Genomic DNA, 22,708 nt, shown 5'->3' with positions numbered 1-22,708 from the left:
AATGGAAGATTTTTAGTTATTAATGAAAAAACGTCACTCAATAGTGGCCCATGTGTTTTATCACCACAAAACATGATTTTGACGTATACAGCTTCTTGTAACTCCCGCCATAAAAATCCTCTCGAGTGATTTGTTTTCGAGAAGAAGCAGGAAGTGACTTAAAGGACAGCGGCGCCCCCAAGTGGACTCGTTTGTTTCCATTAGTTTTACCTCCAGGAAGGTAGCTCGTTGTTCCTTCGTGTTAGCCAAAATGCTGGCTAATTGCATTGCTGGATATTGCTTGAACACTCGGGAAAATGGATCTACTCTTCATATGTTTGCAAGAGACCTGGTTCGTTGTGAAAAATGGATTGCACGGGTGCAGAGGACGAGAGCTTCGTGGGTTCCGAATAACAGGTAGGTGTGTATACAGCTACTAAAAAAAATAAATAATAGTTTGGGGCGGACCACGTAATAGGTCTCTCATAACATAACAAAAGATCCGCGTACAAAATATGTCGATGTGCGTGTCGGACGGCGGCGAATCTGAAGAACCCAGCCAAGAATGCCTCACTCAGCCGCGTTCGCCCAGTAATGCGTCCAGGCTCGATGGTGTTCACCGAGTACTGCGGCGGCTATGAACATCCCCCTAAAAGCAGCACGGCTCGGCTCCATTATATGCCACCACGGCGCTGAAAATCAGCCACACCCGCTGAGGTACCGCGTTCGGTGGTCACGGCTTCTGCGAAGGCTGTCCGTCAGGCTTTGCGGACGGGGGCGGCTCTGAAGAACCCAGTCGAGAATGCCTCACTCAGCCGTGTCGACGCACTTCTGCGTTTGTCTCCCATAGTTAGGGTGCACCACGTGTTTTCATTGGCGAATGTCCGGGTGACGTCACGGACGGAGGACGCAGCCAATATGGCGACCACTTGGATATTGTAGAATGAATACTTCTGCAACTTTGAGCATGGATGAGGCGCTCTCCCCTCACATTCATTTTTTCGTATATAGATTGAAGTGAATAATGTTATATGTATTTTTCATTACAATATCTATTTTAGAATGTTTATAGGGATGACACTTGGGCTTTAATAACCCTAACATACTGCACGTCCCCCCAACCCCCACTCCCATTTCTATCCTGCGAGCTGGCCAACCTGTACAGCTCCTTTTCGCCTTCTTTGTGTTCAACCTGGTGTACATCATCATATGCCTCTTGTTTAGCGTCCGCCACCTCTACCTTTGCCTGAAGTCACATTTCCATGTTTTCCTCTCTCCAACCCTCAGTCCTTTCAGTGGCCCACTTGTTCTTAGGGCACCTCTTTCCTTGTATGATTTCCTGTACTTTGAGGTTCCACAACCAAGTCTTCTTCATTCCTTTCCTGGTAGAAGATACACAAAGTACTCTCCTGCCTGTCCCTCTGATCACCTGGGTTCTTGTGGTCCAGTCTTCTGGAAGTTCCTCTTCAACCCCTGCCAGCTTGTTTAAACACTTTCCAAAAAGAGGCACAACACTTTTCCTTTCTTAGCTTCCACCATGTTTCTCTGCTCTACCTTTGTCTTCTTAATCTTCCTCCCTAGCACCAGACTCATCTTACATACAACCATCCTCTGCTGTCCAGCCATACTCTACCCTACCACTACTTTACAGTCAGTAACGTCCTTCAGATTAGATCATCTACAGAAAATAAATTTAATCCACCTGCATGCTTCTACCTCCATTCTTGTAGGTTATACAATATTCCTGCTTCTTCCGGAAAAAACTGTTCACTACTGCCATTTCCATTCTTTTTGCAAAGTCCACCACCATCTCTCCCTCAGAGTTCCTTTCCTGGATTACGTACTTACCCATCACTACTTCATCACCCCCGTTTCCATTACCAACATGTTCATCACAATCTGCACCAAAAAAAGACTCTCTGGATGCTCCAAACTACTTCATCTAGCCCCTTCCAGAATTTCCCTTTCAGCTCCAGGTCACATCTTCCCTGTGAGGCACAGCCACAAATTAAATTATACATGACGTCCTCAATTTCAAATTCAGCCTCATCACTCGACCTCACTTTTTTCACCTCCAAGAAATTACTAGCTAACTCTTCTTTTAAAATCACCTCGATTCCATTTCTCATCCCATAAACAGGGCACGGTTCAAATTATTTTACTTCAGAGTAGTAAATTATTTAACTATATAGTATATAGTAAAATAATTTGAACCCTGACCTTAAACATCTCACTTTATGGTCTTTCACCTGTTCTCCTGGACACACAATTTATCAACCTTTCTCCTCCTCATCATGTCAACCAAATCCAGAGCTTTTTTTGTCACAGTCCCAACAGTCAAAGTCCCCACATTCAGTTTTTGGCTCTGTGCTTTCCTCTTGCCAAAGATCACTTTCCAGCTCCGTCTTTGACCCACAGTATCTGTATTTTCACCGGTGGCGGACATTGTTAACATTAGCGACGACCAATCCAGTAAGAAATTCTTTGGATGAACGCTCATATTTGTTTTTTGACTTGATTCCGGATGCCCTTCCTGATGCAACTTTCTGATTTACAAACACACTGATTTACTTTAAACCATTTTTGTTACCTTGTTTCAGATACTTCAGCTACATAATTATATTAGTATGTGGTTGACATAGTCTTGAATATTGCTGTTTTGTTTTTGCATAATTATTTTATGTATCAACTCTATAGTTGTTTTTACACAGTGCAGCTGCGTCCCCCCCCCTCAAAAAAAAATCTGAATACAAACACAATACAATTTATACATAGAATGCTGATTTTGTTACCTTTGTTAAGCCTTGATTATATTCAGTGTACCACGAAATACTGTATAATATGGAATATTGTGTAAATGAACTTCAGTTCCTCGATGTTGTGAAATACTATGGTTATGTTTAGTTATGTGATGAGTTTTGTTTCCAGTCAGGCAATGCGGGGGACACCACAGAGGGGTCCTTGTAGCCTTCCCTAACATTATAGAGCAGCAGCTGAAGCGGTTTTTTCCACACTAGTTTTGTGTGTCACACCGCGTATTTTTTCTGGCAAACTACCACACAAAGCGAAAGCCACCGATTTTACCTGCACAATTGTTGTTAATCGCTCGACGTAAATCTCTTTGAAGACAAAGAGTATAAAGGTATGACATTTCTCTAACAATCACGGAATGTCAGTAAGTACCAAATCCTCTTTTGTCATGTTCGGTCTTGATAACTGCACATGACCAGCTGTCACAACCTCCAATCATCGCCAATCTATATTTGTACTAATGGTAATTGAAAACCCCGTTTGGAAACATAAGGATATAATTGTTTATTTTACGAGCAAATGGCGATGGAGCCGAGTAATGACACGCATTATTGAGGGGGTTAGCTTGCAAGCTAACAATGGGACATTGAGACAGACCAATGCCATAGTGAACTCTGATAAAATAACGCACTATACAGTCAAACGTTAGCAGGTTGTGCTTCTTTTTTAAGTAGTTGGATGTAGCTCACGAACTGAGTTTGTTCAGTGCGTTTAGTTTGTTCTATTAACATTGGTTACGTAACATTTTACATTTTAAAACAAACTGATATCGCCTTATTTCACTTTCCTGTACAAAAGACAACATTTGATGTAATTGTTAGCCTGTGTTTTTTCTGTCTTAAACATACTATTTTAAAGCACACGACAGCGTTAAACATGGACCAATAAAATAAGAGTTCCATTATGGGGACCTCCTCCACAATAGAAAGGTTTCTTACTTTCAAACTGCTGGTGATAGTTGCATATTAGTGTCACGTTCACATATACTGAAGAGTTAACCAGCAAAATGAATTACTTAGAAATACACAAATAACCCACTGCCCTTTCCCTCAATCTCTCTGAACTCAATTTAGATGCCTTCAGCGATGGTTGGCAACAATGCTGTCAAGTCGGCCAATCCAGACGTTGGAATTGTAAATCAAAGTCAATCAGATGCCGTGAAGCAGATTATTGGAGTAGCTGACAAAAAGCTTCGCAACATGGAGAAAAAAAAGGTATCAACAGCACCATCAGCTACATAACAGCACCATCAGCTACATTATCCGAATCATTTTCACAACACCAACATCATTGCTTAAGCAGTTTAATGATCTCCAATGTGGCCTTTTTACTTTTTCTTGTTTTTAGCTAATTATTGTACTCTGGGCTTAATTCATGCAAAAATGAAAAAAAAAATATATACAAGGGGCTGCAGGATACTCCCAGACCCCCTGACAGTGTTTTTTATTTTGGGTCACCTTGTCATGTCTTTGGTGTTTCCATGTCTGAACTAAGGAGTGGGCCTGTAAGAAGTGTTTTAAGGTCTTAGAGTGGGCTAGCCAGTCTCCCATAAACATGACAGACCAAGAGAATATCTGCATCGAAATTCTGCCAAAATACCTGCAAAAGTGTGTGCAAATCTTGTCAAGAATTACAGTGTGTCCCTGCACATTTGCGGTTCACTGTTCACAGCCCTGCATATTTTGCTCTCCCTAGTTTTTATTTTATTTTATGATTTTTAAAATGTAGAGTATTTTCATGATTGTAAAGGTCTTAAATTCTCTTCTAAATAGATGAGGTGCCATATTAGACATGGCGCCTTACAATGAAGTGCAGTGATTTTCAACCACTGTGCCGCGGCACACTGGTGTGCTCTGAGAGATCGTCAGGTGTGCTGTGAGAAATTACCCAATATCACTTTCTTCAAGCTTAAACGCCATCCCCAAACGACACACCCGCCGCTTCAAAACAAACCCATAGACTATTTTGTTCGCCTGCGTTGTAAACACAGAGAAACAGGCAACGTTTATGAGAAAAACCACACAGGTAAATGAGAAAGCGCTCAAAGCTAGTTACCTAGTCGCCGAACTTGTTGCTAAATCAAAAAAGCCGCACACTGTGGCAGAGACATTAATACTACCTGCCTGTAAAGCCATTGTCAACGAGATGCTCGGCCCTGATGCGGTTAAAGACATAGCTAAAGTCCCGCTCTCTGATAACACAATTGCCAGGCGTATTGATGACATGTCTACAGACATCGAAAGCCATGTTTTGGAAAAGATACGCATCAGTAGGAAATTTGGGTTGCAAGTTGACGAGTCTACGGATATCAGTGGACATTCTCAGCTCTTGGCCAATGTGCGTTTTGTGAATGGAGATGCCATTAGAGAAAACTTCCTATTTTGCAAGGCACTGCCAGTAAAAACAACTGGAGAGGAAATTTTTCGGGTCACATCGGAATATCTTGACCAGGGAGGACTTGCGTGGGAAAACTGATGGAGCTGCAGCCATGGTCGGGCGCACCAAAGGCTTCGTAAGTAGAGTGAAGGAAAGAAACCCAGATCTGATTGTTACGCACTGTTTTTTGCACCGTTAGGCCCTCGTTGCAAAGACTTTACCAGCAGTACTGGTTCCTGTGTTGGACGATGTGGTGCGCATAGTGAACTTTGTAAAGACACGACCTCTGAAAAGCTGTATATTCGCATCTCTGTGTGAGGAAATGGGACCGGACCATAAAGCCTTATTGCTCCATATGGAGGTCCGATGGTTGTCGCGCGGTAAGGTGCTGACCTGTGTGTATGAGCTGCGAGAGGAACTTAAAATGTTTCTGACAAATGAGAGGTCTGATTACTCAAATCTGTTTGCAAGTGATGAGTGGTGCGCAAAGCTGGCATACCTGGCTGATATATTTCATCATCTTAATGAACTGAACACAAGGATGCAGGGCTGAAATGAAAACCTGCTTACAAGCACAGATAAAATAAAGGTGCACCTCTGGCAACATGTGCAACGTGCCAACCTGGAGATGTTCCCACTCACAGACAAACGGCAAAGCAACACTGCTGCACTGTCTGAGGTAATAGGTAAACATTTGAAAAGTCTTGAGGAGAAGTTGTCATTTTATTTCTCTTCAGCCTCCACTGAATGCTTTGACTGGGTTTAGGGACCCATACAGCTCGGCATCAGTTGTTGGAACGGACATGACTTTACAAGAGCAGGAGGAACTAACTGAACTGAAACAGGATCGTGGTTTAAAACTAAGATTTGCTGATCTTCCTTTTGACAGTTTTTGGTTGACTGCTGCCAAGGAGTTCCACATTCTGGCCAACAAAGCTGTTCTGACATTGCTCCCATTTTCCACAACATATCTGTGTGAGCTGAGCTTTTCAAGCCTAACTGCTATAAAAACTAAAAACAGAGAGAGACTAAGAGCTGTTGAAGAAGAGTTTCGTGTGTGTCTTTCTTCTATTCCTACCAAGATATCGGCTTTGTGTTCATCTAAACAGGCCCAAGTTTCACACTGACTGAGTATAAATAAATTGAAAAATTATATTGTAATTAAATATACTATGCAGAGTGTCATTTTGTAACATTTTTGGTTAGTGGTGTGCCACAAAATTTTTCCAATGTAAAAAATGTGTCGTGGCTCAAAAAAGGTTGAAAAACACTGATGTAGTGCACTTTATGTGCACACTGCATTTGCAAGATTTGCACAAGTTGTTGTGTGACCCAATGATCAAAGTACTCTTAAACACACTGGTTAAACTATTAGCCTGTAAGCTAGAATGTGTTTTAGTGTGTATGTAAGCTACCATATGATGGCGGTCACAAGGCAGTGAGGAACCATTGCATTTCACATCTGTAACCAGAAGAAGTTTACATTGCCCTGCACACAGCCTGTCTAAGCAGGTCATTACAGACGATGTTGTACACACTCATGGTGTCACATCTAAACTAAAATAATCACACCACAGCAAACAGGATAGCATAATTAGCAAATAATATAACAAAATAATGACACAACACATGCACTTGAAATTCTATTTACATCTTGCCAGCATGCTTTGCTGCCCTAAAGTTGACGACTAAGAGTGCACAAATAATGGGGGGACACTGTACAGGAAACGTTTTACCTCAATAATTGTAAACAAAGGTTTCATTACAATTTACTGAGTTTAACTTTTGGATGAACAGCATCCTCCATAAAAATATACAAAGAAATTGTTTAAAAATCAAGCAATGTGATTTCCTGGATTTTTTTTTTCCCCCCACAGTTTTTCATAGTTGGTGTTCCTGGATTGAAACCTCGCCTGTCTTTTCAAGTCCGACAATTTAGACACAATCTGTGGCTGTCAAAAGACCCCCCCCCCCAAACACGCACACAAACACACACACACACACACACACACACACACACATACACACACACACACTATACTAGAAATATTTTTGCACACTGCTTTATAGTAAAAGTAGTAAATCTTTCACTACAGCTACCTTACGAGTTTGAACCCATTTTTGCAATGAATTGTTTGTGTGATTCAGAAGATGGTGTTAATTTTAATTACCGTATTTTCTGCACTATAAGGTGCACCTAAAAGCCTTTCATTCTCTCAAAAGCAGATGGTGCACCCTATAATCCGGTGCGCCTTATATATGGATGAATATTGAGCCTTTCGTGCAGCTCCATCTAATGGATGCGTAACATAACCCCAGTCTCTACTGTAGCGCCTATTCTATGCGCTTTATATTTGTTTTTTTTTTTTTTTTTTAAATAGGCCATTCATTGAAGGTGCACCTTATGCGGTGTGCCTTATAGAGCGGAAAATACGGTTTATGTAATTTTATATTTTAGCCCACTTACAACTAATATATTAACAACCTCCCCCTTCTTTTAGTCCAAATTGGATGACGACCGAGCAAAGAAGAGCAAAGGTGAAAAACTGAACCAGGATCAGCTGGTATGCACACATAGTCTTGTAAAATTGTTCACATTTCTATTTGATCTAAATCCAATGTTTGTGTAGTTCTAGTCAAACCCGCTCCAGTCAAACCCCAGTGAGTTGGGTTTCATTTCACAGAAAGTCAGATGCAGCCCAGAACTAAGAGTTAGTTCAATGCGTTTAATTTGTTCCATTAGCATTGGTTATGTCACATTCTAGCCTGTTAAAACTAACTGACGTCACGTATTTTTCACTTCTACGTAAAAAAGACGATATCCAATATACAATTGTTAGCCTCTGTTGTCGCTTTTTGTCTTTATTAACACACAAGACAGGTTTAAATATGGACCAATGAAATAAGTGTTCGATTATGGGTACCTCCTACACAGTAGGTTTCTTACTTTTTAACTGCAGGTGATAATTGTACATTAGTGTCATGTTCATTTATACTGAAGTGTCAACTAGTAAAATAAACTAATTACAAAACACCAATAATCCACTGCCCTCTCCCTCAATCTCTCTGAACTCTATTCAGATGCCTTCAGCGATGGTTGGCAACAATACTGTCCAGTCTGCTATTCCAGACATTGGAAACAGAAGTCAAAGTCAGTCAGATGCCATGAAGCAGGTTAATGGAGTGGTTGACAGGAAGCTTTGGAGCATAGAAAAAAATAAGGTACCGTAATTTCTCAAATAATGCACAAATCTTTCCCAAAATCTTATCAAAAAGTTAATAGAGCGCATTATATTTAGGTATGGATGAAAAATAAAAAATACAATCACGTTCTATAGTTGTATACAGGTGCATACAGTGGTTAAAAAAAGGTGTACATTTATATATGATATTCAATGTCTTATGTTACACATTTATATTTATTACAGCAATGTGCGCCCCCCCAACCTGAACTCTATGACCTCCTCGGGGAGCTTGTATTTTCCGATCATTAGCGTAGCGTGTTTGTTGCTACTGCACCAAAGAAACGACTGCCCATGAGTTTGTTTTAACTCAAACTAAGACAAAACATGTCGACTACATCGGCGAGTTGTGCAGCTGCTTTAAAAAGAATTGTCATCACTCATGCCAATCACGCCGCCAACCCGGAAGTAACGCCACAGTCCGCAACAACGATAGCTCACCTCAATAGCTTCAGGTGGGTATAAAAACAACGTGAGCTCATACTATGTAATACGAGCGTCATGGTCACATTTATTAAAAAAAAAAAAAAAAGAAAAAAACGGGAACGCGCACACAATTGAAATGGTCGCTTTTATATATCTATATATGTATGTATGTGTGTGTGTGTATATATATATATATATATGTATATGTATATATATATATATGTTATGTATATATATGTGTGTGTGTGTGGTGTGTGTGTGTGTGTGTGGTGTGTGTATATATGTATGTGTGTATATGTGTGTATATGTATATGTGTATATATGTGTATATGTGTGTATGTGTATATATGTATATATGTGTGTATATATGTATATATGTGTGTATATGTATGTGTATATATGTATATGTATGTATGTGTGTATATGTATATATGTATGTATATATGTGTGTATATATGTATATGTATGTATATGTGTATATGTATATGTGTATATGTATGTATATATGTATGTGTGTATGTATGTATATATATGTATGTATGTATGTATATGTGTATATATATATATATATATATATATAATATATATATATATATATAGGGGTGTGTGTGTGTGTGTGTGTGTGCCCATTACCGTAGTTTGAGCTCATGTTGTTTTGATAGCCACCTGACACCATGGGAAAGCCTATGGCGTCAGGTTGGCGAGAGGCTGCGCTGTGGAACCAAAACTCTTGGGATTCAAAAATGTTTCCCCACAAATGTCATGGATGGCACAGAGGATGACATGCTGTGGGAGCAAAATAGGTTCACTGTTCATGAATTCAGGAGACACCAGAACTGGACCAAGTCACCAAAGGTAGCTACGATGGATATTTTTCAGATTGGAGATGAGCCAGATGTTGCTTTTGAAGTCTTGGCCAAGTATGTGTAATGTAGAGGATAAACTGCAGTACGTACAAACATTTCATGCACAAATGTTTAAGTAAAACTCTATTTATTTAAGACTGTAATGTGTTATCAACAGTATTAATAAAATGCTGTGCCATCATTGAGCATTTATTTTAGTTGGTTGAGGGATTCTGTTCTGACAATTACAGGGACAAGGCCAATCGTGTCCTGTGGCCTGTCCCGAGGTTATATTACGGCTACATCAGCACACACACAATCATTATTATTAATGATTGTTGTACACAGTTTTTTGAAAAACAATACAAGTACAAACCTAACCATAAAAAAATATAAATACAGATATTCCCAATATTTGGGGCAAATGGGTAGGATTAAAATGGTCGTGCTACATTGTACATTGGTAGAAGGGTTTTCCTGATTTTTGTAGGTCAACCTTGGGGGTGTGCAATATACTTCAGGGCACATTATACTCGAGAAATTACGGTATTATAAATAGCACCATCATCTTCATTTAGATCATCATGTCCACAAGAACCACATATAAATGCTTAATCACTCTAATGATATCTAATGTGAGCTTTGTTTAAAAAAAAAAAAAGTACTATTTCTGTTTGAATGAACATCAGTGAGGTTTTTATTGAACATGTTGACTTGTGGAAATAGTTTGCAATGGTGCAGAACTACTTTGAAGAGGTGTTTCTAATTCTTCCCTATGGTTAAAGGGGAAATCCAGTGGTTTACATTAACGATGTATTGAATAGGTCATGTAATATGTGCTCTATCTTGACAATGTGATGTTAAATACGCTCTCATTTAAGTCTTGAGAAGATTTTTATTGACAATTAAGAATTTTCAGGGGTGCTGCCATTTTCGCAAATCACATGACCTACGTGGCGTATGTCACGTGATGTTACGTGCCATTCCAAATGCTCGATTACATGGAACACCATTATGTCCAGCGCTGATTTCTCGGATTTATCCTCATCTGATGAAAAAATAGCAGTATCAGTTGATCGGGAAGATGGAGGAATACTTCCATACAGATTTGAAACTGTGGCTGTAAATACTGCCACCGAGCGGCAGAGCCATGAGCTCGTTTTCCCGCGATGGTTGTTCAGGCGGAATGACGCGGAGTCTGACAAGCTCGCCCGGCCGAGTGAGCTCCTGGCTCAGCGATCAACCCATACTGCTATTTCTTCATCGGATGAGGATAAATCCAAGAAATCGGCGCCATGTAATTGAACGTTTGGAAGTGCATGTAACACATCACTTACATCCACGTAGGTCATGTGACCAGCGAAAAATGGCAGCACCCCTGAAAATTCGTAATTGTCGATAAAAATCTCAAAACACTATTAAATGAGAGGGGATTTAACTTCACGTTGTCAAGATAGAATACATATTACATGACCTATTGGATACATTGTTAATGCAAACCACTGGATTTCCCCTTTAAATAACCTTAAGCAGTCGTTCCAAGACTTTTAAACCAACCGATGTCGCCTTATTTTCACTTTTCTGTAAAAAAGACTATCTGATGCAATTATTAGCTTCTTTCGTTTTCTGTCCTAAACATACAGTGGTACCTTCGTACAAATCTGTTTTTGAACAAAAATTTTGAGTTTTTTTTTTTTTTTTTTGCTTTGGTTTTCAAACAAAAATCGGTATTGGAACACCCCGACCTGCTGACCCACGACGATTTGTTATTGTGCTTTTGAAAGCGCCCCTGATAAAAACAGAAGTGACCATGTAAGGGGCGCAACCAGTTGACACACACACTCCTCTGCTCGTGGGCTTTTTACAGGACTGTCGTGACTTTTTTTTTTCTTCAAATTGAGCAACATTAACCCCTGATCATGGCGTCAAAGAAAGGAAATGGAACTGCCGGTGCTGATAAAAGGAAAGTGGTGCGTAAAACTGTCGGCTTCAAGAAGGATTTGATACCCAAGCATGAATCTTGTGTGCGTGTTTCTGAGCTATCGAAGAAGTATGGCATGGCGAAATCAACGATTAGCACTATCCTGAAACATAAGGATGCCCTCAAAGCAAGTGATGTTGCTTTATGAGCAACCTTGTTGACCAAGCAGAGGCCACAGATCTTGGAGGAAGTCAAAAAGTTGCTTCTTATTTTCATGAACGAGTAGCAGTTAGCTGGGGATAGTGTTTGCGAGGAAGGGAGGAGATGTCGTCTGATGAGGCTGAAGGCAGGAAGGATGTCTCAAGTGCCGATATTAAAGCTATCTGCGCTAAATGGAATGACATCCAATATTTTGTATAACTTCATCACCTGAATAAAGCTAAATTCTGCAGAGCACTGCAAAATTTTAATGATGTTATGAGCCACTTCAGAAAAGTGCTTAAAAGATGACAAACACATTAGATTCGTTCTTTGTGAAAAAGGGGCGAGTCACCCCCACCGAAGACAAAAAAAGCTTCTTTTGTTCCATTAACCCTACCTCTAACTGAAAGTTCTTTTTTTTTTTTGTTACATACTTTCTGTGCAAATAAAAAAAACTATTTGGTCCCCCCTCCTCATTATTGCTTGTTTAAAGTTATTTTGCACTTTTGTTAATACAAAAAAGGTTTACAAGGCTGGGTGCCGAGTCGCTACAGATACGGCAATGCACTCCCAGCCTAGCATACACTACTAGGCTAAAGCATACATTTTAAGCAAAAAATAATTCTCAAATGATTTAATTAAATGAAGTGTGTAAACTATACATGCATCTCTATTATGAAGTTTATTATCAGGAAAAGCTACAAAAATCGCCTAAAATAGCTATTTTTAGGCTTGGAACGCATTATTTCATTTTCCTTTCATTGTAATGCGAAAACGTGCTTTGGTTTTCAACCAGCCTGCTGGAACGGATTGTGTTCGAGAACCAAGGCACAACTGTACTATTTTAAAGGACATGGGTGCTTTAAACATGGACCAATAAAATGAGAGTTCCATTATGGGTACCTCCCACACAATAGGTTTCTTACTGTCAAACATCTGGTGATAGTTGTATATTAGTGTCACATTCACATATACAGGGTGTCCCAAAAAATGTATACACACTTTAATTGTAAACTTGTTTATTATAATTTGAATAATTTTTAACATGTAAAAGAATTTAAAGATATCATTTAAAGTTTCTATACATTTTTTGGGACACCCAGTACTGAAGAGTTGACCAGTAAAATTAGTTAGAAATACACAAATAACCCACTGGCCTCTCCCTCAATCTCTCTGAACACAATCTAGATGCCTTCAGCGATGGTTGACAACAATGCTGTCAAGTCAGCCAATCCAGACGTTGGAATTGGAAGTCAAAGTCAGTCAGATGCTGTGAGGCAGATTATTGGAGTAGTTGACAAGAAGCTTCGGAACATGGAGAAAAAAAAGGTATCAACAGCACCATCAGCTTCATTATCTGACAACACCCACACCATTGCTTAAGCAGTCTAATGATGTCCAATGTGTGCTTTGGTTTAAAAAAAAAAAAAAAAAAAGTTCATGTACTTTTCCTTGTTTGTAGTTGTACTCTCTAGTCTTCCAGATTGCTTAATTCATGCAAAAATGAAAAAAAGTCTCTGTGAGGGTCTGCAGACCCCCTGACGGTGTTTTTTTGGTTGAGTCTTCTTTTCATGTTTTTGGTGTTTCCATGTCTGAACTAAGGAGTGGGTCTGAAAGAAGTGTTTCAAGGTCTTTGAGTGGGCTAACCAGTCTCCGGCCCCCTAAAATGTGACAGACCGAGAGAATATCTACATGGAAATTGGGCCAAAATACCTGCAACAATGTGTGCAAACCTGGTCGAGAACTACAGTGTGCCCCTCTCCATTCTTGGTTCACCGTTCCCAGCCCCGCATATTCGCGTATTTTGCTCTCCCAAGTTTTTTTCTTTTTTTAAATGTCCCTTATTTTCACCATCGTACAGGTCTTAAATTCTCTTCTAAATAGATAAGGTGCCACATTAAACATGACACATTACAATGTGGTGCACCTTATGTAGACATTAAGTTTCAAGATTTGCACATGTTGTGTGACCCAATAAACAAAGTACACTTAAACACACTGGTTAAACTGTTAGCATGTACGCTAGCACGTATTTTGGTGTGTATTTAAGATACCATATGAGGGCACTCATGAGGCAGTGAGGAACCACTATTTGAAATCTGTAACCAGAAGAAGTTTACAGTGCCCCGCATGCTGCCTGTGTAAGCAGGTCATTACTGACAGTTGTACACACTCACGGTGTCTCATCTAAAATAAAATTATAACACCGCAGCAAACAGAATAGCATAACTAGCAAATAATAAAACAAATAAAACAATGATTCAAGAAGAAATTGACACAAAACATGCATTTTAAATGCTATTTACCATAGTGTTCCTGTAATGAAAATTACACAATCTCTGGCTGTCCAAACACTCCCCCCCACTCTATATGTATATTAGAAATGTTTTTGCGACCTGCTTTATAGTGAAAGTAATGAATCTTTCTCACTACAGCTACCTTCCTGTTTGAACCCATTTTCGCAATGAAGTGTCTTTGTGTGATTCATCAGATGGTGTTAATTTGAATATGTAATTTTACATTTTATTACAACTAAGATTTTAATACCAACCCTCTCTTTTAGTCCAAATTGGATGACTATCAAGCAAAGAAGAGCAAAGGGGAAAGACTGAACCAGGATCAGCTGGTATGCACACAAAGTCTGGTTAAATTGTTCACAATTTTATTTGATCTAAATCCAATGTTTGTGGAGTTGTAGTGCTGTAGCGATATACGGTGCCTTGTGAAAGTATTCAGCCCCCTTGAACTTTTCAACTTTTCGCCACATTTCAGGCTTCAAACATAAAGAAGTATTTTTTTTTGTCAAGAATTAACATGTGGGACACAATTGTGTAGTGGAACGAAATTGATTGAATATTTTAAACTTTTTTTTTTTTTTTAAACAGAAACCTGAAAAGTGGGGTGTGCAATATTATTCGACCCCCTTCCATTAATACTTTATAGTGCCACCTTTTGCTGCAATTACAGCATTTTAGTCACTTGGGGTATGTCTCTATCAGTTTTGCACATTGAGAGACTGAAATTCTTGCCCATTCTTCCTTGCAAAACAGCTCGAGCTCAATAAGGTTGGATGTAGAGAGTCTGCGAACAGCAGTCTTCAGCTCTGCTCACAGATTCTCGATTGGATTCAGATCTGGACTTTGACTTTGCCAATAACACCTGGATATGTTTATTTTGTAACCATTCCATTGTAGATTAGGCTTTATGTTTTGGATCATTGTCCTGTTCTAAGATAAATCTCGGTCCCAGTCTCAGGTCTTTTCCGGACTGAAACTGATTTTCTTCTGGAATTGTCCTGTATTTGGCTCCATTCATCTTCCCATCAATTTTCACCATCTTCCCTGTCCCTGCTGAAGAAAAGCAGGCCAAAACCATGAGGTTGCCAACACCATGTTTGACAGTGGTGATGGTGTGTTCTGAGTGTTAATCTGTGTTGCTTTTACGCCAAACATATAATTTTGCATTGTGGCCAAAAAGTCAGATTTTGGTATCATCTGACCAGAGCATCTTCTTCCACAAGTTTGGTGTGTCTCCCAGGTGGCTTGTGGCAAACTTTAAACGAGTCTTTTTTATGGATATCTTTGAGAAATGGCTTTCTTCTTGACACTCTTCCATAAAGGCAATATTTGTGCAGTGTACGACTGATTGTTGTCCTATGGACAGACTCTCCCACCTCAGCTGTAGATCTCTGCAGTTCATCCAGAGTGATCATGGGCCTCTTTGATGCATCTCTGATCAGTCTTCTCCTTGTTCGAGGTGAAAGTTTAGAGAGACGGCCAGGTCTTGGTAGATTTACAGCGGTATGATACTCCTTCCATTTCCGTATGATTGCTTGTGCAGTGCTCCTTGAGATGATTAAAGCTTGGGAAATCTTTTTGTATCCAAATCCGGCTTTAAACTTCACCACAACAGTATCTCAGACCTGCCTGGTGTGTTCCTTGGTCTTCATGATGCGGTCTGCACTTTAAACAGAACCCCGTGACTATCACCGAACAGGTGCATTTATATGGAGACTTGATTACACACAGGTGGATTCTATTTACAGTATTATCATCAGTCAACATTGGATCATTCAGAGATCCTCACTGAATTTCTGGAGTGAGTTTGCGGCACTGAAAGTAAAGGGACCGAATAATATTGCATGCCCCACTTTTCAGTTTTTGTTAAATATAAAATATCCAATAAATTTTGTTCGACTTCACGATTGTGTCCCACTTATTGAGTCTTGACAAGAAAATTTTAATTTTATATCTTTGTTTGAAGCCTGAAATGTAGAAAAAGGTTGGAAAGTTTAAGGGGTCCGAATACTTTCACAAGGTACTGTACATCCCGTTTTATTTACCCAAGTACAATTCAGTTTCCATTTATGTACCTGAAGGAGGCCTTGTCAAAGTACCAGGAAATCCACAACAATATTGACTTTGCTCGAGAGCTGCAAAAGACCTTCCTGACGCTTGGCCAAGAGGTAAGGCTAAATAAAATTGCTGTTCTTCCAAATTTCCATTGCATTAAATATCAAGGTTTTCAGGAGGTAGTTGTGTTATAACGCTAGTTTTTTATCAGTCATCTTACCTCACCAGCTCCTGTTCGTAAAGCAGGATTTGGCTGACTGGTGTGCTGATCATGGTCTCTTGACCATCATACGAGAACTTTAACATAGAGAAGGAATGTGCCACTGTTAACTCCCATCATTAAAGGAGGACCCAGCATTTCACATTTTTTTAAATTTTAGCATGTGACTCATGTGCTACAAATATCATATTCATCACAAGCATTGTTCATGGGGGAAAAACAAAAAAACAAATGTTCTTCTCATTCCATTTCTATTAATTTACCGTCAAGTACTGCCAGTCAAGTTCTGTATAATATATTTTATCAGTTTATGATCTACTGCAGGGGTCGGGAACCTTTTAGGATGAGAGAGCCATAACTGCCAAAATGCAATATTTGAAAAACTAAATACAAGTGTATTTGAGCCTTTATGTAGAACCAACATTTTTAGAGTACAATAAGTCTCTGAATTCTTTTAAATAACATTATGATGTTGCTAACCAATGATGACAAAAGCACTTCTTACTATTAATGTGACTTCTGGTGCTGCATGGTTTTGCTGATGGCTTTATAGTCTTTCATACGTCGTTAGATTAAGCTTCATGGAGGCGTAGAGACTTCCATCCGTTAATCGTGAACGTAATTCAATTTGATTTGCCATCATGATGGTACGATGGTGAACAGTTCTTGCCAACAATAGCATTTCTTTTGTTCGTTTGATTATCTTGTCAGCATGCGAAAAGTTGTCAAAAAGTTCATTGGCAACATCAGGCACAGATGCTTTGCCATACTCCTCCATCTGTGAATGGCTGTCCAGTCTTCCCAAAAACTGTAGAACTCTCCATCTTTTTTTCTTTGATGGATCTTTTGCACAATTAGTTGTTGCTACTTGTTCTACGTTGGACCCGACTGCGCCTGTGCACATCGACTGCTCCGGTGAACTACGGCAACCCCACTAGGATAAACTGTCTCTGCTCATTTGCATTGCCTACGGGACAGAAATGCCATTGTACAGTATGTAGTGATGAGTGCTCCGTGAGCCATATGCAACATCAAAAGAGCCAGATATGGCTCGCGATCCATAGGTTCCCGACCCCTGATTTACTGTATCAAAAGAAAACAAACAGTCCCACAGTTACAAGAAACAGGAATGCAACAAATGCCGAAACAATTAAATTAAAATTTTGTTTTAACTTTGTTATTTAAGATTCAAATTGGTCATCAGACAGTTGGGACAAGAGAAAAATGGCAATTTAGGGGATGCTCAGGACTTATTTGGTATTTTACAAACTATTTTCAACAGTTTTTTTTTTCTCAGTTTTATATGTATTTTTTTATCAGAACTAGTATAGTTACTCAAAAACTCCATATTTTAGTAATTTAGAAGTGGAGTATTTAAAATTTGATAGGGGGAAATGTAAAATGTCCTCCATTTATGGAATGACCCGCCTTATCATAAAGATCCAGAACAACCTGTAGCAGATAAATGCAATGGATTTGCTTATTTTACTAAACAAAATCCCATCCCATTGGTTAGATAGCTGCACAAAACGGCAAAATGATAAAATGATGCCAACCAGGAAAAAGTCCAAAACCATATCAGAATTTGATAGTTGACCAAAATAACTGAGAAAACGGTCCAGCAGCTGAAACCATGAACGAGGTGTCCTGAGTCAATACGGGGGGTGTAAAAATGATAAATTATATCACCATGTTACGTCGCACAGTTCTCATATTCATTAAATCGTTCAGGTCTTACCTGAAAAAAATGATTTCATTGGATGTGCCTAATCTCATCTAATGGCAATGACCTACCCAGTCCGTCAAGGGTCAGTTCTTGGATCCCTCCTTTTCAGCCTGCATATCACAGCTAAAATAAGTACTTGACGGGTCACTATTTTTGTCACAAAAGTATGTTTCCAAATGTGCTATTGACCTGAAGGTTTAACCAGATGTTGGAAACAATCCAAGTAATCCACACATAAAGTAGAACAAATACGCTCAGAAATTGTGTAATAATATGAAATGGCACAGGGAAAAAGTTTTGAACATGTGAAGAAAGGGAGGTACAGAAAGGCTCGGAAAGCCAAGACGACAGCGGAAATCTGTCAATATTCAAACAGCAATCCAGTCCCTTGTCAGTGAAAAGGAGTATCAGATGGTTCAGTCCTAATAGATGGCCTATAAAAACTCTCATTGTCAAGGTGTGAGTCAAGACACATGATTGATAAGAGCAGAGCGCTGTCTCAAAACCAACAACTGCAACAACTAATTGCTGCAAAACATGGCATTGGCTACAGGTGCATATCCAAGCTTCTGAACATTCCAGTGAACAGGGTTGGGGCCATCATACAAAAGATGGAAGCCAATCATACCATCATAAATTTGCCTCAATCTGGTGCTCTTCACAAGATTATGGAAAGAAGAGTGCAAAGTATAATCACAAGAGTTGTTGAAGAGCCAAAAAACAAACTTAGACGCAAAATTGAATTGTTTGGATGGCATAATACAACTGTTTGGAGGAGAAATGGCACTGCGCATCACCCTAAAAACACCATACCAACAGTGAAGTTTGGAGGTGGGAACCTGATAGTGTGGGGCTGCTTTTTAAGCAAATGGAGTTGATAAATCAGGAAAGATGAATGGGCACCAGAGACATTCTTTAGAATAATCTGTACAGTGCACAAAAAGCTAATTCTGTATTTTAAATACAAGAGGCAACATAACATTAACCTTAAAGTCTGGGAGCATCATCAACGCCCCCACTCCGTCGTTGGGAGCTCGTGAGAGGCTGACTGCTTGAAAAGTAGATCTTGGGGTAAAAAAGTCTGGGCACCTCTGACCTAGACGATTTGAAGACTGTGTGAACGTATGGGCATAGGCACAGCAATGCATGTGACTAGTTTCTCTTCTGCACTGTAATTACCATGGTACATTTTGGGATCCTTTTTTTTTTTTTTTTTTTCTCCGTTGTCTTTTCGTTTCATGGGAGCTGAAACCCTAGGAAATGTGTGTTTAGATTCAAAAGGTAATGAAGAAAACTGCAAGACGCGAACAGCTGCAGCGAGAGGACATGGAGCAACAGCGACTAAAGTTGGTTTTGGAGGTGCAATTTTTATTGGACCAGTTGGGAGACGACAATGTCAGGCAGGACCTGAAGCGGCCTGATGCTTCTGGCACTTCCTTACTCACAGATGCTGATCTTGCATCTCTTGACGAGTTCTACAAACTTGTTGGACCTGATCGGAACTGTGACATCAGGTTTGTGGCACCTGCTAGGTTATTAGTACTTGTAAATTGTACAGTGTATTCATGTTAGGAATTTCCTGTGCAATGGTGATGAATCATTTGACAATAAACCAAATAAAGACTGTACCGTGTTTACTCATTGACTTCCAGGTTGATTGAACAATACAAAGATGCCTCGCTGCACTTGTGGGAACTGCTTGAGGGCAGAGACAAGGTCGTGGCAGGAACTTCATGTAAGCATTCTCGTTGCTCCTGTAACTGTTTCGTTGGCTTAGCATAATTACATTTTTTAACATAAGAAATCCATATTCATCAGAATTGCATAAAAACAAACTGAATTTCCTCTAGTCAGTTTTTTTTAAACCTGGATTCTACAATTGAAATGTTTTCCCTCTTTTTATTAGTAAGTTGACGTTACACTGCTCTGTTCAGTCTGTTCAGTATTGGCCGATTAATAAGCATTTTTCTGCTAATCAGCTTTGTCACAATTCGGTGATCCGATCATTGATCGGCTCTGCAAAAACATTTACTCCACTTCGCCAGTGTGTACAGTATACAGTGATAAAAATAAGTGAACACCCTGGTATATTGGATGTTTTCCCACTGAGAAATCATGGAGGGGTCTGAAATTTTCATTGTAGGTGCATGTCCACTGTGAGAGGGATAATCTAAAAAAAAAAAAATCCAGAAATCACAATGTATTTTTTTTTTTAATTTATTTTTTTATTTGTGTGATACAGCTGCTAATAAATATTTGAACACCTGAGAAAACCAATGTGAATATTTCCTACAGTAGCCTTTGTGTGCAATTACAGAGGTCAAAACGTTTCCTGTATTATTCACCAGATTGGCACACACTGCAGGAGGGATTTTGGCCCACTCCTCCACACAGATCTTTTCTAAATCAGACAGGTTTCTGGGTTGTCACTGAGAAACACGGAGTTTCACCTCCCTCCGAAGATTTTCTATTGGGTTTAGGTCTGGAGACTAGTTAGGCCACGCCAGAACCTTGATATGCTTCTTACGGAGCCACTCCTTGGTTTTCCTGGCTGTGTGCTTCGGGTCATTGTCATGTTGAAAGACCCAGCCATGACCCATCTTCAATGCTCTGACTGAAAGAAAGAGGTTGTTTCCCAAAATCTCACAATACATGGCCGCGGTCATCCTCTCCTTAATACAGTGCAGTCGGCCTGTCCCATGTGCAGAAAACCACCCCCAAACCATGATGCTACCACCCCCCGTGCTTCACAGTAGGGATGGTGTTCTTGGGGTGTAACTCATCATTCGTCTTCCTCCAAACACGGTTTGTGGAATTATGACCAAAAAGTTCCATTTTGGTCTCATCAGACCACAAAAATTTCTCCCATGACTCCTCTGTATCATCCAAATATTCATTGGCAAACTTAAGACGGGCCTTTACATGTGCTAGTTTAAGCAGGGTAACCTTCCGTCCTATGCATGATTTCAAACCATGACATCTTTGTGTATTACCAACAGTTACCTTGGAAATGGTGGTCCCAGCTCTTTTCAGGTCATTGAAGTCAAGTCCTGTGGTGTAGTCCTGGGCTGATTCCTCACCTTTCTAAGGATCATTGAGACCCCACGAGGCGATATCTTGTATGGGGCTCCACTCCGATTGAGATTGACTGTCCTGTTTAGCTTCATCCATTTTCTAATCATTGCTCAAACAGTGGACCTTTTTTCACCAAGCTGCTTGGCAATTTCTCCGTGGCCCTTTCCAGCCATGTAGAGTTGTACAATTTTGTCTCTGGTGTCTTTGGACAGTTCTTTGGTCTTGTCCATGTTACAAGTTTGAGTCTCACTGATTGTATGGGGTGGACAGGTGTCTTTATGCATCTAACCACCTCACACAGGCGCATCTGATTCAGGATACATGGTGTGGAGGTGGAATTTTAAAGGCGGACTAACAGGTGTTTGAGGGTCAGAATTCTAGCTGATAGACAGGTGTTTAAATACTTATTTGCAGCTCTATTACACATAAATCGTTTAAAAAAAATTATACATTGTGATTTCTGGAATTTTCTTTTTAGATTATCTCTCTCACAGTGGACATGCACCTACGATGAAAATTTCAGACCCCTCCATGATTTCTAAGTGGACAACTTTTGCAATATAGCTGGGAGTTCAAATACTTATTTTCTTCACTGTATTTCAATCAAAAAGCTAGTTTATTACAAATTTGGTCTTTCACCATTTCACTGTCAAACAACTGCAATAAAATCTTGTATTCCTATGCAACCTCATCCTTTTACGAAGACAGGGCTTTAGCTTGTCAACTCAAATGTGACCGGATACACTTGTTACCATAGCAAAGACGAGAACAATAGATTTCACAAATTTGTTATGTGTGGAGGGGCAATAAAATAAGAAACAATGTGCGGAAGTCACTGGCTGGAGAGGATTTTCATTCAGATTCCTTGAGTTATGTTGACATACTCTTAATATGATATGGTTATCAAGCAGACAACAAATCATTATGTAGCCTAGCAAGCTAGTGCTACCACTAACAATTGTATGTAAACATACCAACGTTCTGATGAATCATGCTCTGTTTTAGTGTCTGCAAAGTAATTTAATTACACTGAATTAACTATTTCTGGCATGTTGTCTTGTTAGTTTGACCTGACTGAAAACAGGTCTCTGGCCAATCCATAAATGCCCCGTTGGTCATTTTACCTTTTGTTTAAAATGCTAGAGAATACTTTTGAAGATACTCACTATACGCTACACAAGTATATACAGTAAATGAACAGGTCATTTAAATGGACTCGTTGCTCCATCTTGCGATTGGATCCTGATCATTTGTCCTTTCAAACTCTGATCGGCCGCAAAAATCCTGATTCTTAGAGCCCATCATGAAGATTTAATGTGACTGAATCCCGTCCTTGACTCATCTCACTATCCTTGTTCCAGACAAGTCACTCAAGGGCATTGTGGACAAATTGCTACAGAGTGGCTATTTTGACAGAGCACAAAGTAGTCACAATGGAACATGTGAAGGAGAAGAGGAGGAGGAGCAGGAAAAACAAATGGTGGCGGATGATTGTAATGTGGGGCAGCAACCATCTGAACCTGGTAGGTTTCAC

The 22,708-nt window shown here is 39.6% G+C and overlaps 1 protein-coding gene across 6 annotated transcripts in view; it reads left to right on the top strand.

Annotated features, from left to right (window-relative positions):
• The first annotated feature begins 2,911 nt into the window (after window positions 1-2,911).
• Window positions 2,912-22,708, top strand: part of LOC133498494 (caprin-1-like) — a 41,180-nt gene continuing 21,383 nt past the window's right edge. For 3 of the 6 annotated variants that reach the window (XM_061815424.1, XM_061815426.1, XM_061815423.1), the window contains exons 1-10: window positions 2,912-3,121; window positions 3,864-4,004; window positions 7,668-7,730; window positions 8,248-8,388; window positions 12,990-13,130; window positions 14,365-14,427; window positions 16,180-16,266; window positions 19,372-19,613; window positions 19,752-19,834; window positions 22,536-22,697. In XM_061815424.1, the coding sequence (XP_061671408.1) occupies window positions 3,864-4,004; window positions 7,668-7,730; window positions 8,248-8,388; window positions 12,990-13,130; window positions 14,365-14,427; window positions 16,180-16,266; window positions 19,372-19,613; window positions 19,752-19,834; window positions 22,536-22,697 (1,123 nt within the window). In that variant the 5' untranslated portion in view covers window positions 2,912-3,121. The remainder of the gene's footprint in view (window positions 3,122-3,863; window positions 4,005-7,667; window positions 7,731-8,247; window positions 8,389-12,989; window positions 13,131-14,364; window positions 14,428-16,179; window positions 16,267-19,371; window positions 19,614-19,751; window positions 19,835-22,535; window positions 22,698-22,708) is intronic. The other 3 variants (XM_061815425.1, XM_061815428.1, XM_061815429.1) reach the window with 3 other exon arrangements.

The sequence above is a fragment of the Syngnathoides biaculeatus genome, chromosome 3, assembly GCF_019802595.1.
Source record: "Syngnathoides biaculeatus isolate LvHL_M chromosome 3, ASM1980259v1, whole genome shotgun sequence".
Lineage (NCBI taxonomy): Eukaryota > Metazoa > Chordata > Actinopteri > Syngnathiformes > Syngnathidae > Syngnathoides > Syngnathoides biaculeatus.
This window is presented reverse-complemented; position numbering and strand designations above follow the sequence as displayed.